General features: G+C 40.7%; 1 protein-coding gene across 2 annotated transcripts in view; it reads right to left on the reverse strand.

Annotated features, from left to right (window-relative positions):
• Positions 1–331: 331 nt before the first annotated feature.
• The window catches only part of LOC129712368 (ubiquitin-conjugating enzyme E2 E1-like), a 66922-nt gene continuing 53036 nt past the window's right edge, over positions 332–14217 (reverse strand). For both annotated transcript variants that reach the window (XM_055660733.1, XM_055660742.1), the window contains exons 4-6: positions 11720–11852; positions 6740–6887; positions 332–1607 (exon numbers count right to left, since the gene is read on the reverse strand). In XM_055660733.1, coding sequence (XP_055516708.1) covers positions 1510–1607; positions 6740–6887; positions 11720–11852 — 379 coding nt within the window. In that variant the 3' untranslated portion in view covers positions 332–1509. The remainder of the gene's footprint in view (positions 1608–6739; positions 6888–11719; positions 11853–14217) is intronic.

Consider the following 14217-nt stretch of genomic DNA (forward strand, 5'->3'; position numbering starts at 1 on the left):
TCATTGGTCAGTCAGTAACACTTTCAGTTATTTACATACATTAATTGAGTCACCACACATCTTAAAGTTACTTTCTAAAAAATAAGAAACTCTTTTAAACAGTTTTGGGATATGCACATTAATACCATTTGTGAAAAGTGATTTTGTGCCATCACAGAGCACACACCAATTTTCCCCCTGTAAAACTGTAAGTTGCAGACGCCACTTATTGATTAGTTCTGTGTTAATGTACGCATGATACACAATTGGTTTTTTTAAGTGTCCTGTGAGCAGTATCTCCAAACTGCCTTTTATAAATTCTGAACATTCACAAACAGCAGAACCAACCAAGTCTATGGATCAAATGCAGGGTTTATGTGATTTTCAACGACTGCTCATTAAATAACATATCTTGATCAGTGTTTTTAATTACAACATGCGATTTCCTACAATCTGGCAATGTAATTTTTCCAAAGAAAATATCAGCAGTTACAGTGGTTACAGACCAGTGGCTGTACAACTTTGGTAGAGGTCAACATTCTTTAATTTTGTAATGTGAATGGGGCCAATAGAGTTGTAACAATAAGTTGTTTGAAAGGATATCAATTACTAACAACTCATTCGGAAGACCTAACATTGCTTATAGTCTTTAAAACAAAATTAGAATTAAGATGCAGCTTTTTCTTTTTGCGAACTCTCTGCATCAAATAAGCAGCCATACATATTTTAATACAATACTCTGACTACAGCATGATCATTGACATAACTGTGCTTTGAAACAGATATTTGTAGAATTGGAAACCATTCTGGACTCACAGACCTTAATCTATTAATTTTAAGATTACATTTTGTAAATTTAAACAATGCCCAAAGCCGTGTAAAATATTGAAACAAAACAACCCATATTATAACTGTTGTAATGCTTAGTTTAAATAAGGCAAATCTGTTACTTGAAAGGATTTTGGATTTACTTATTTCTCCCAAGTTTCCTGCAAATTAAAACCAGTTCCCACAAACTGCAAATATTCTGCCAATTCATTTCTTATTCCCTGAATGCAGACAATTCCATATATATCTGACCATTATTCTATTTGGGTCTTAAACATGGTTACGTTTCCATTCAGTTTTAATTCCTGCTTTTTGATTGTTAAGCATTTTCAAACTCTGACCAAACACAGTGGACACAAACAAATAAAACTCATACCAGTAAAGAGGTATCACTTAATATTTCAGTAACAAATCTGGGTCTTGCATGACACATCATGTCATAATCTTCAAACTTTTCCATGTGAATTTCCTATCTATTCATATCAATAGTTTATTGTTTAAGCTACAATAACAAAGCTCATCAAGAGTTCTGACTAGACTTATGCAAATAAAAGACAGTTGCATTTAAAACCTGTAATAGGAATGCTTGTCCCATTCCCCTCCCCCACCCCTTCACCCTTAACCCCTTCCCATTTTCATTCCAATGAGGAGCAGCTCATTTCCATCAGAGACAAATGTCGGTAGGACTGATGACCATCCAGTTTATGTGGCATATTTCTTGGTCCACTGTCTTGCTATTCTGTCATGTTCAGCCCTGTTAGTCATATACTGTGTGGCTATGCTCCCAACCAAAGGATCCGCTGCAATGAAACACAAGATACTGATTAGTAAGTACTTTGCTTTGGGATAGACCATGAATTATAGCATTCAAATGTCTCATTCCCCTTCTCCCACATTCCATCCATAAAGCAGCATAATCAGATAATCCCGCATGTGACTAAGTTATCATAATCGATTTTATTCCGACGGGAATATTTGCCAATGGACAGTTAACCCGGAGCAATCCTGTGTTTTTCTCCTTTTCCAGTGGATTGTGAAGGCAACAGCAGCTTTCCAAGCGTAAATGATTGATTTACATCATCAGCTAAATATGATATATATGATAATAAGCAGCGACTATTCCCACCATTGCTTCTTTGTAGAATGTAATCAATTCATCAGGCACGACCTTTAGACTATAGAGATATAGTCCCTTCGGCCCACCGAGTCTGCACAGACCAGTGATCACCCCACACACTAGTACTATCTCACACCAGGGACCATTTACAATTTTACCAAAGCCAATTAATTTACAAACCTGTTTGGCTTTGGGATGTGGGAGGAAATCAGAGCACCCAGAGCAAACCCACACGGACACAGGGAGAACATTACTAACTCCATACAGACAGCATCCATTGTCTGGTTTGAACCCAGGTCTCTGGTGCTGCAAGGCAGCAACTCTACCACTACGCCATTGTGTTGACCTACCCTACTGAAATCCAGGCAGATTTATTCCCATCAACTGAAACTTCTCTGGAGCTGAACACCTTCATCCCAAATAGCAGGGTCTGGTCATTTCACCAAGAAAAAAAGTTCAAATTCCAAGGAATGCCACCCATGTTGGAATCATAATGAGATGCAGCGTGAAAACAGCCCTTCCACCATCAAGTCCACCAACCACCAATTTATGCTAATCCTACACCAATTCTACTGTTTAGTTACCTTACATTCACTCCAACTCCCTTCATATTTTATTACTCACTTACCTAAAATTGACAGGGTCCTATTAACCTGCCAATCCACATCTTTGAAGTACAAAAATCAACCAGAGCACCCAAAGGAAATCTATGAGGTCACAGCGAGAGCATGTACAGACAGCACCCAAAGTCAGGATTGAACCCTTGTCCTGGGCATGTTAGGCAGTGGCTCTACTATCTCTGCCACTATTGTGGAGAAGAGTGATTTGATTAATTTTGCAATACATATGCAACAGTGTCTGTAATGAGGAAAATGTTGAAGCAACCAAAACCACCATATTTTAATTTTCTTATTTTAAAGAAAATCTTGATCCTGCCGGTCTGTCATTCCATGCTGCCTTTCATCATTGACATGCCAAAATCAGCATGGACAAAGTAGCAATTCAATATTTTCTTGGATTGTCTGGCATATAATTCTCTTCCACCACTGTTAATACTGATAGAGGGTAATTCAACGTTTCCATGCTTTTACTTCCACTTTCAACTGTCATCCTAGCCAACTTCCCATTCCAAATATAAATTATGAAAAAAAATGGTTCATTTTGGAAACACATTAGGATTTCTTATTTTATCCCTCCCTGGAATTGTGTATTTCTCCAATTTGCTAAGATCAGAGGTTAATTTTTGTTTACCACCTGACATCAGGAAGAAGAGTCTGCAAATAGTGACCTCCAGGTTCAGGAACCACTACTTCCCAACAACCATCAGGCTTCTGAGCACTACAAACACCAGCTAAACTTCAAACTATGAAATGTCTTGGTTGCACGAGGGACTTTGGGCTTTTGTTTTGTTTGCCATTAACTTTTTTTTTTTAATGTAACTTTTTTTTGTTTGTTTTATTATGTTAACTATTGAGTACTACGTTTAAAGACCTGTTATGCTGATGCATGTAAGAATTTTATTGATCCATTTCAGCACATTTGAAATATTACTCGATTATTATCTTGACTGTGTTTTTTCCCCCATTTTAATTACATGTTTTTGTGTCATGCCAACATCATTACACAAATATGCCCTTAGTCCTTAAAAGGACCATGTTGTCTACAAACTAGTTGATGCCATAAAGGCACAATAATCAGATGGCTTGTGACAGGCCATTTAACATTCTGTTCTTGAGCCAACTGCTGGGAAATAAATTAACATTAAAGTCCCAAGGCATTGTGCCTGGCTAAACAAAATGTGGACAAATAATGTATTGGGTTGCACGCTCTTAGGTCCAGGGTCTTGCTCATAAGAGACAAGGGTAGATTGTGAGCTAGAATTCACAATTGCAGAGGGTTGTGGTGAAGGGGCAATCAAAGCAGGTGGGTAGAAGTTAGAGTTTGGTGGATGGTGGGGGAGATGGTAATCAGTAATTGGAAGTTGTGGGGCAATTTGAGAGTGGAATGGGAGAGGGGTAGAAGAAGAGCCTGTTTTAAAGGGAATCCATGCTATTCTGGTTCACAGCATGGGCCTTCAACATGTGCATGCAGTGGCCGACACAAAATAGAGGTACTACATAATTTCTAGCCCAATATGGTCCCGAATTGAATTAGTCGCTTTCTCACTCTCTTTTGTGGTTTCAGCAGTTTTGCTCAGTTTAACCACAGAATGAACGTCTTATATCATCACATGGAAGCCAACATGCTCAAATCTTGATATGTTAGTGTTCTGTATTTCTCTCTTTTAAGGACAGACATTTTTCTGATCACTGGAAAGTGAAGTTTGCGCTGTTATTTTAATGAATTCTGGCTAATTACCAAGAACTTAATCTAATGTTACCCACTTCCCTTTTGGTCTGGCACATATGTTGCAGAAAACAGTTCTGTATACAGGCCAGAAACTGGAATAACACTCAAACCTACATACAAGTAAAAAAATCACCCTTCATGACAATGATCCCCTTACTTTTACCTTGGACTAATCCCTTCATTTTGTCACTTCACAGCTGCTACTTGGTATTATATGCAAATCTGACTGGTGTATTAAACCCTTCTCTGTTTTTTAATTCTACTCTTGAATCAGATATATTGATGTGATTATGATTATGTTTATAACTTATGATCTTGCTCATTAGCCATTTACATCTACCTATTGAAACTCTAATACTGTTCCATCGTTATTTTGACCCAAATTTTCTTCTAGGATATCCCTGCGGAGTTATAGACAATAGGTGCAGGAGTAGGCCTTGCGGCCCTTCGAGCCATTCAATGTGCTCATGCTGATCATCAACAATCAGTACCCCGTTCCTGCCTTCTCCCCATATTCACTGACTCCGCTATCTTTAAGAGCCCTATCTAGCTCTCTCTTGAAAGTATCCAGAGAACCGGCCTCCACTGCCCTCCGAGGCACATAATTCCATAGACTCACAATTCTTTGTGTGAAAAAGTGCTTCTTCATCTCCGTTCTAAATGCCTTACCCCTTATTCTTAAACTGTATTTTCTGCCACTGCCTTGCTTGAATTGCCCAAGAAACACTGACCTTTTCTGTCCTCACAGAATAATCTTTTTGGCAAAAGACGAACACTGTGCATAAGAGTAGTTAGGAACTTGTCGCCCTGATCCTCTGTAATACTCTGGCCATTTCCGTTGTTCTCTGGTACTTTGTTATTCAGTATTCACTAAAGCCTGTAACTTGATAGGCTTTGAAGATCAAGAACAAATTAAGAACTGTCCCCTTCAAAAGATTATATAGATGTGGCACAGACCGGTCGAATGGACTGTGTTTACTATGTAGAATAAGCAGGTTTGTAGTTACCTAAAATTATAGACTTCAATATTCATACTGTTGGGTTTTAAGCCACCCTTGATGTGCTGTTCGTCCAATTTGTGTGTGGCCTCACTCTGGTAATTGAGGAGGTCCAGGAGAGAAGGGTCAGTAAAGGGCCTGTCCCACCTGACCGTCATTTGCGCCTCATTTACGTGTCATATGTAAAATATCACGCAAGCTGACGCATTGGGTACGCACACTGCGTCCCGACATCCCACGTGTATTGCGTGGTGACGCATGGTTACGTCACCGTGCGTAACCTTGCGTCGCTGCACGCCGCAGGGTATTCTAATGACGTCACTCGCACCAGACGGCATGATGACTCGTGATTTGCGCGCGACGTCGCACGTAACGCGCGTCCATCTATTTTACATATGACACGTAAATGAGGCGCAAATGACGGCCGAGTGGGACAGGCCCTTAAGGGAATAGGAAGTGGAGTTAACATAGTTAGCAAATGGGAGATGCATTAGGCCTTGACAGACAGAGCGCAAGTATTCAGCAAAACGGTCGATGCTAGGTCTCGCCAAAGATCAGGCCACATTGAAACACCGGATGCAGTAGACAGGGTTAGAGGACGTGCACATGAACCGCTGTCTCACCTGTTAGGACTGTTGGAGCCAACTCTGGCCTTTTTTAACCATTTGCCTACCACAAACCTCCCTCACCGATATCAACCATCAACCTACTATCTGCCAGGCTTTGTCCTAGCTGATCTTTCTTCCAGCTTTCTTCCATCACACCCCACAACCAGTCTGAAAAAGGATCTCGACCAAAACCATCACCTCACCATGTTCTCCAAAGATGCTGGCTGATCTGCTAAATTACTCCAGCACTTTCCCTATAGTCCCGTAAATTATTCTGTGGAAAGTACTGATGTAATTCCCCTTGATTCATTATGGCCTTGATTCATTATGTTTCTACCATTATGTATTTGATAGTGAATTCCAGATTCTAATTATGCAGAGCTAAAAAGTTTCTCCTTGCACTTCACACTTTCCCCTCTTCCCTCCAAGGTCCTTCATCCAAAGTTTAAATCTACGGACCGAGGTTCTTGACCCATTCGTTAATATGCAGAACTTACCTCCATTCACACTGAAACATCAGAATACACATGCACAAAGCCCGTCCACTATTTAGTACAATTAGAGCTGATCTGCCCAAGGGTTCACCCCCTCTTTGCCAGTTATCAAAAGCCCTCAGCTCCCTGAACTTCTGAAAATGTATCCCTTCCTCTTTAAATATCTCCAGCGATTTGTCTCCACACCCCAATGAGGTAGAGAATTGAACAGTTCACCAAGCTCTCTGAGAAATAGTTCCCAGTCCTAATCTTCCATATTTTCTCCCATTTTCAGCCCAACAGTGAAATAACAAGTTGACTTTGACAACAAGACCGTGATTGGAACTGACCAAATCAAATTAGATGCTAGAGTATAAATCCTCTTACCAGGGTTGCAGTCTGTTAGAAGTGAACAAATTGACAGCAGAACCTTAGAGACTGTTAATGCTGGGCTCCAGTTATCCTTCAGGATATCCAGACAGATCACTCCTTGGCTGTTGATGTTGCAATGGTAAATTCTCGTCCGGAAAGTGACCTGTCAATTTTGTTAAAAATTAACACGTGTTCTTGAAAAGTAAGAAAGCAAGCTCTAATGAACAAGTGCCCAATAACATATGCTAGAAACATGCTAAAGCAGAGGACAATAAGATGTGTATGAGCCTTTGATTCTAAATCACACAGTGCTTACATAATGAACAGGAATTCACATGGATAGGAAAATCTTCATTTGCATGAATTTTCATACATGATTTGTTTGTTTAAGGAACTACTCACACAGACTGTGAATTCATACAAAATCATAACATATACAGGTTGAACACCAAAGTGCTGGAGTAACTCAAAGTCTGAGGTAAGGTCTCAATGTCACCTATCCATGCTCTGCAGAAATCCTGACCCATTGAATTATTCCAGCACTGTGTCCTTTCTTCTATTAACCATCATCTGCAGGCAATAATGGTCACCACTCCCGCAGCTATGGTCCGTTATAACGAGGATTTACTGTAAACAGACCAAGGCGGAGGGAGTGCTGTCTGTAGATGACTAGAGTCGGTAGTGGGGTCGGAAACCGGGGCTCTAAATGGCCGAGGTGATGATACGGGCTGGGGATGGATCAGCAGGTCGTTCCATTCACATACAGATACCGTTTTATATTTGTTTTTTAAGTTTCTAGCACTCCGTGGTGCTTTACGGACACAGGAGGGGTGTCATTAACATGCCATTACATTATCACGTCATCTCTGTTGGTGCAGAAAATCGGATAATCCAGAAAAGCTCTGGAACCGAGGATGCCGGATAATTGGTTTTCAACCTGTGTTGTTATTTAAAACAGCCTATCAACTATTCTTTATTTTAAAAAGAACATTTTATTTTTTATAAATCATCATATCTTTACTACTTATAATTCTACTTCAGAATTATAAATTCTGATTCAAATTCATGTTAAGAACACATTAAGCAATTAATTTCTTTCCTCCCTATTCCCTTGCTGGATCTTTATATGTCCCTAGTATTAAGCAATTTTGTCAAAAAAACTTTTAATAATTGACAGCTTTTTGTGCATTAAAGCACTTCAATAAGGCAAGGGATGAATTTGTGGATGGGAAATCATGTCTTACATATTTGACAGACAATAGACAACAGGTGCAGGAGTAGGCCATTCGGCCCTTCGAGCCAGTACCGCCATTCAATGTGTCATGGTTGATCATCCCCAATCAGTACCCCGTTCCTGCCTTCTCCCCATATCCCCTGACTCCACTATCTTTAAGAGGCCTATTTAGCTCTCTCTTGAAAGTATCCAGAGAACCGGCCTCCACCGCCCTCTGAGGCAGAGAATTCCAGACTCACAACTCTGTGTGAAAAAGTGTTTTCTCGTCTCTGTTCTAAATGGCTTACTCCTTATTCTTAAACTGTGGCCTCTGGTTCTGGACTCCCCCAACATCGGGAACATGTTTCCTGCCTCTAGCGTGTCCAAGCCCTTAACCATCTTATATGTTTCAATGAGAATCCCTCTCATCCTTCTAAACTCCAGAGTGTACAAGCCCAGCCGCTCCATTATCTCAGCATATGACAGTCCCGCCATCTTGGAAATTAACCTTGTAAACCTACGCTGCACTCCCTCAATAGCAAGAATGTCCTTCCTCAAATTAGGGGACCAAAACTACACACAATACTTCAGGTGTGGTCTCACTAGAGCCATGTACAACTGCAGAAGGACCTCTTTGTTCTTGTTCTCTACTCTATTCTACTCTACTCTTATTATGAAGGCCAACATTCTATTCACTTTCTTCACTGCCTGCTGTACCTGCATGTTTACTTTCATAGACTGATGTACAAGGACCCCCAGATCCCGTTGTACTTCCCCTTTTCCCAACTTGACACCATTTAGAAAATAATCTGCCTTCCTGCTTTTGCTACCAAAATGGATAACCTCACATTTATCCACATTAAACTGCATCTGCCATGCATCTGCCCACTCACCCAACCTATCCAAGTCACCCTGCATTATCATAGCATCCTCCTCACAGTTCACACTGCCACCCAGCTTTGTGTCATCTGCAAATTTGCTAATGTCACTTTGAATCCCTTCATCCAAATCATCGATGTATATTGTAAATAGCTGCAGTCCTAGCACCGAGCCTTGCGGTACCCACTAGTCACTGCCTGCCATTCTGAAAGGGACCCGTTAATCCCTACTCTTTGTTTCCTGTCTGCCAACCAATTTTCTATCCATGTCAACACTCTACCCCCAATACCACGTGCCCTAATTTTGCCCACTAATCTCCTATGTGGCACCTTATCAAATGCAGCTGAGCTTTTAGAAGAAATGACCAGGGGGTTAAAGAGAGCTGGGCAGTTGACTTGCCTACATTGACTAACAAGGCTTTTGATGTGGTCCCATATGGTATCAAAGATTAGACCACATGTTATCCTGCGTGAGCAAGCCAGTTGAACACAAAAATAGGCTTGGTGGAAGGAGACAAAGGAGACAGAAGGTTGTACTGGAGACAAGAGATTGCAGATGCTGGAATCTTGATGAAAAAAATAAGCTGGGATGAAAATCACAGACGGCGTTGAGTTGGGACCTTCATCAAGACTGCAAATGAAAGTGGAGTGAAAATTTGTTGTGTGATGGACAGTGAAGCAAGTTAACTGAAACAACAAAAGTATCTTGATTAAGTGAATTTTCAAGTTGAATTAGCAGTAAGGAAGGCAAATGCAATGTTAGTATTTATTTCGCGAGGACAAGAATATAAAAGCAGGTATGTAATGCTTTATAAGGCTTTATGTTTATTTTATCCTCGGAGCCAAAAGTCAAATGAAAGATATAATGCTTCACACACAAATTTAATTTCCACCCAAAAATGTTTTTTCAATCTTTACTGATGCTTGTCTAAAGTGCAACATCAAACATTTTATTGTTGATATTCTCCACCATGCTTAAGTGCAATCCTTCATGGCAGTTCAGAACCAGTTAGAAACTGTTAATTTGTAAGTCAAATAGACAACAAAAACCAAATGCATTCAAAACACTGCCTTCTGTTCACTCAATATTACACTGATTGTAAGTGACAGCACAATATTAACTACTGGAAATTGGTATATTTGGATAAAGTAAAACTACAATATCTGGACAGAGTACAAGAGAAAAGAAAAGTAAATCTTAATGCTATTTTGAACAAGGACCATTTTTGATAAGAATTTAGTTTAGTCTACTTTAAACTAAAAAGAAAATAAATTCACTGAAAATAAGTTTAATTGTTTAAAGTGGCACAACATTGTTCTCTACATATCAAGAATGGCGATATGTAAAGAACAGCGCTGCGATCTGAGCATTCACTACTGTGCCAAATCTCAGGATGGATTGTGGCAAAAATATCAACATTTATTTATGCCTACTATATTCTGTTGTGCTGAAGCAAAGCAAGAATTTCATTGTCCTATCTGGGACACATGACAATAAACTCTTTCTTGAATCTCTTGATCTTGTGCTTTTAATGGGATATGTGGTTAGGGTGGGGGTATATGGGGGAAGAATGAAAGAGTGAAATAATTTCCATTTCTGATTAAGATTCAGTTTACACCAGCTGAGAAGAAAAATTATGTAAAAGGTAGGTGTAAAAAAAAAGGGACCAGCTTGCACATGCAAACAGCCTGCAAGCAGTTGTTGTTTAGGCTCATGAATCAGACATAGGATTTAGCTGCTGTACTGCGAACGGCCATTGTTTATTGCACTGAACACAAGTCTACACGATACGATAAACTGTTATTCATCCACGGAGGGAAATTGGTCTTCCAATAGTCACAACATGCAAGGTACACAAAATTAAAAGTGCAAATCAAAAGAGAATGACAAGCAACCGTTGGCTGACTGTACAGCGCCTAAACGGGAACGATCAACAAAAAAATGAACAAACATAGATTTGGGCAGAGGATTCCCCCACACCGGGTCCCCCTTTGTTCTCCCACCATCCCTCACAGTGGTCCCCCATGCCGGGTCCTCGATTGTTCTTCACGGCGGTTCCCCCACACCGGCTCCCCATTGTCTCCACCACCCCCACCCCACAGTAACTCTGGGCCAAGAAACTACAAAAGAAAAATAAATAATTGTTCAATGGCAATTCCTTTTGCAGGCGGTTGTTATTATAGCTCACTCACAGGATTAATATGACTCACACAAATCCAAAATGAAGCTGAACTAACATGAAATGGGCAAGTCTTAAAAAACTTACGGCAAATTATTTCCCCCAAATTAAAGGTACTTAGTGATTATTATTATTCCTTATAATTCTGACAAAAGCAATTTTTATTCTTCCTACAAGATTGACTAATTCTTTGTGTGAGCGAGGGCTGTCAAAACAACATACAATATGATGTGTGGGATGACTGTGGGGATAAAGGGAGGGAAATGTAAAGGAGATATGCAGTTTCAAACACAGTTTTCAAATGACAAATGTGAATACTACATCAATTTTTGATATCATGAAGTACTCTGAAGAATAGCAGTGCGAAACCCAGGAACGCCACTTACACATTTCATTATCTCTGTATGCAGCTCCTTAGAGGGAACTAGAATCCTTGACAAGGGAATCGATGTAGACAGCAACATTGCAAGACTCCTTACATTCTTCTATAGCTCAAATGTATCAATCATTCTCAGCACGAATAACACTGTGCCATGTTGACAATAGCAACATCTCACCACTTACGAATCACAACTCAAGCATCCATCAATAAAAAGGGACTCAATATAACTTTCAGCTTTCAGTGACAAAGTTTGATCAATTTAAAACATTATGCCAACCAACGATACCACCAAATTATAGGCAGAAGACGTCAATATGAGGTACTGTTATAAAGTCTTCTTACCTTGGGTGGTTTAAAAGGATATTCTGCTGAGAAAACGATGTCAAGGAAGAAGACGCCACCTTCGTATACTGATCCAGGGGGGCCCAGGATTGTTGATCTCCATTCATAGACATTATCACCTTTTGGACCAGCACTGAAAAAAAATGTTTTCAAAAAGACAGTGTAATAAATTTCAGAACATTGGGCATTCGAAATATTTCAGCACAAAAATAGGTTAAAAATTGTTAGCATGAGCTAATGAAAATTAGCATTAAACATAGTCAGGGTTCCATGTGGTTTTTCATTAGTTGCCAAAGAAACAACAGTGGGAGAACTGCGACTGGAAAAGGTAAATCACGATTGGGAGCGTGCTGAGCAATGAAGAAAAAGAGTGGGATGGGCAACGGGGTATATGTCGCAAGGACGAAGGTTTTTAGTCAAAGGGAAACAAGGACTGTGACTGCAACTGAATTGGAGAGGGGGGGAGGAGGAGAGCAAATGGCAAATGAAATGCAGATAAACGGCCAACTGGCTAGGCTGAAATTGGAATTACAGACGGGGTGTGCAGGGGACCATATTTAACATTAATGGAGAGGATGTCTCTTAAGTCGCTGCATTTTCTTTGGCCTTCAGCCCTTTGCTCAGGGAGGGTTATGGCTAAAATCTTCATCAGATCATGACAAGCAATTGGGAGATAGGGTAAAAGAAATGCATTCTTGGACAATTCCTGACCGTTTCCTGTTATTTTTGCCAAAGCTGTTAAGGAGTGAGATTACTGTGTGTTCAGTTATGAACTGTCGTATTACTGTAGATTCAAGGCTGTTGTAATTAATTAGTTAAGTTTTCACGGTCACTTACTGTTGCAACACCATTAGGCATTCAAGACCACTGATTATTTTTTAATTTGTTACAGATTTAACAATGTGTGGTCAGAGTTCATTCCATAGCAACTCGATACACCATTCAGGCATCAGATTTATAAAATAGATGGTGTATAACAACAGATTAATGGACAACACATGCCATTTACCCATAAACCTGTCTGTGAACCTGTCACTGAGCTTGGACCAAATCCATTACCATGTTTTCTTTTGCAAAGCCAATTATTGGAATCAATTGTGAACAAGGAAGTCAAATGTTACAGTTGCAGATCACAAATGATTCTGCGAAGCAAATTAAAATATTAATATAATTCTACTTGCTCAAGAACATAAGGATGTAAGATGCATGTTGAATTGAGAAATCAATCAACAAATTAAATTGTTTCTTCTTTCTCTTCCACATTCTTCCCCTCACATTGCATCACACATCCAACAATCCTAATTTAACAGCCAGCCCTCAAAAAGTGCACAATCAAGACCCTGCTCAGGACCCCGTTTCTCAATAAAGGGCCTGTCCCACTTGGGCGTCATTTGCAGGTGGCGCGCGAGGATTTTGAGCATCCCAAAATCCTGGGGTTCCGCACATTATCGCCTCACCATGCGTCATGCGTGCACCCCGACACACCAACCAGCTTTTAGGATGTCGCGTAAATGACGTCCAAGTGTGACCTGCCCTTAAAGCATTTAAGCAAATCATTCTCAGTTTGATCACTGCAGATCGTACAATTAGAAAATTACTGGTTAATTTCACACATGCACTTCCCAATGTCTTAGGGTGAAGAAATCTGCATTGCAGAAGAGATCATTCGCACTAAACCATAATCTACCACCTTCCAGAAACTATTCCTGGTGATTCACCTTTCTGCTATTGCACTAAAATACACATGCTTTTAAAAATGGACACATTTATCAGATGTGCATTAATTTGAAATGTTGATCACAATAATTGCATTTTCTGATAACGGTGATCTTGTCTAAAAGAACATTTAAATCAGCAAATCAATAGTAATCCAATGACTAAGATTACATTAATTAGATAAATAGAATCATGGTAGAACACTTCAATAATTTACTGCAAAAAGAGAACAGGGAATTAATAAGGGAGTTCGGTATTCCAACTGCGCGTGCCCAGGTTATAGGTCACTGGAGATAAGCATTGGAGGGGGCGGATCTGCTCTGTGTTACCTTTGGTTATCAAACCTTCGTTTCAGTGAGCGCTTTATGCTTCGTGCTGCTCCGCGGGGTTGGGGGTCCATGGTCGTGTCTCCGGTGTCGCGGGCGCCACCAACCCGGGTGCCCCATCCCCATTCGGAGGTGTCGGGCCGGGCTCGCATCCGGCGTGAGGTGGGGGGGATGGGCTCTCAGCATCGGTGGGGCTGTCACCCGGAGGGCCGGGGACCGCTGACCGCGCCACTGTTTCTGTCCAGCGGCCGTCAGTTTGGAGGGCACGTCATTACAAACAGTGAGTCAGTCAGAGCTGGAATAAGCAATCAGTTACACTGGAGCTGCTTGTAGTCTTCCGGCATCAAAGGCCCTGCCGATTGAGGGTGTTGTGACTCAGGCGGGGAGGTTCGGTGGCGGCAGGCGCCGAGTGCCAGCCACCGGCGGGAATGCACACGGGGCGGGCCAACATCTCAG

The sequence above is a fragment of the Leucoraja erinacea genome, chromosome 2, assembly GCF_028641065.1.
Source record: "Leucoraja erinacea ecotype New England chromosome 2, Leri_hhj_1, whole genome shotgun sequence".
NCBI classification, from domain to species: Eukaryota; Metazoa; Chordata; class Chondrichthyes; order Rajiformes; family Rajidae; genus Leucoraja; species Leucoraja erinaceus.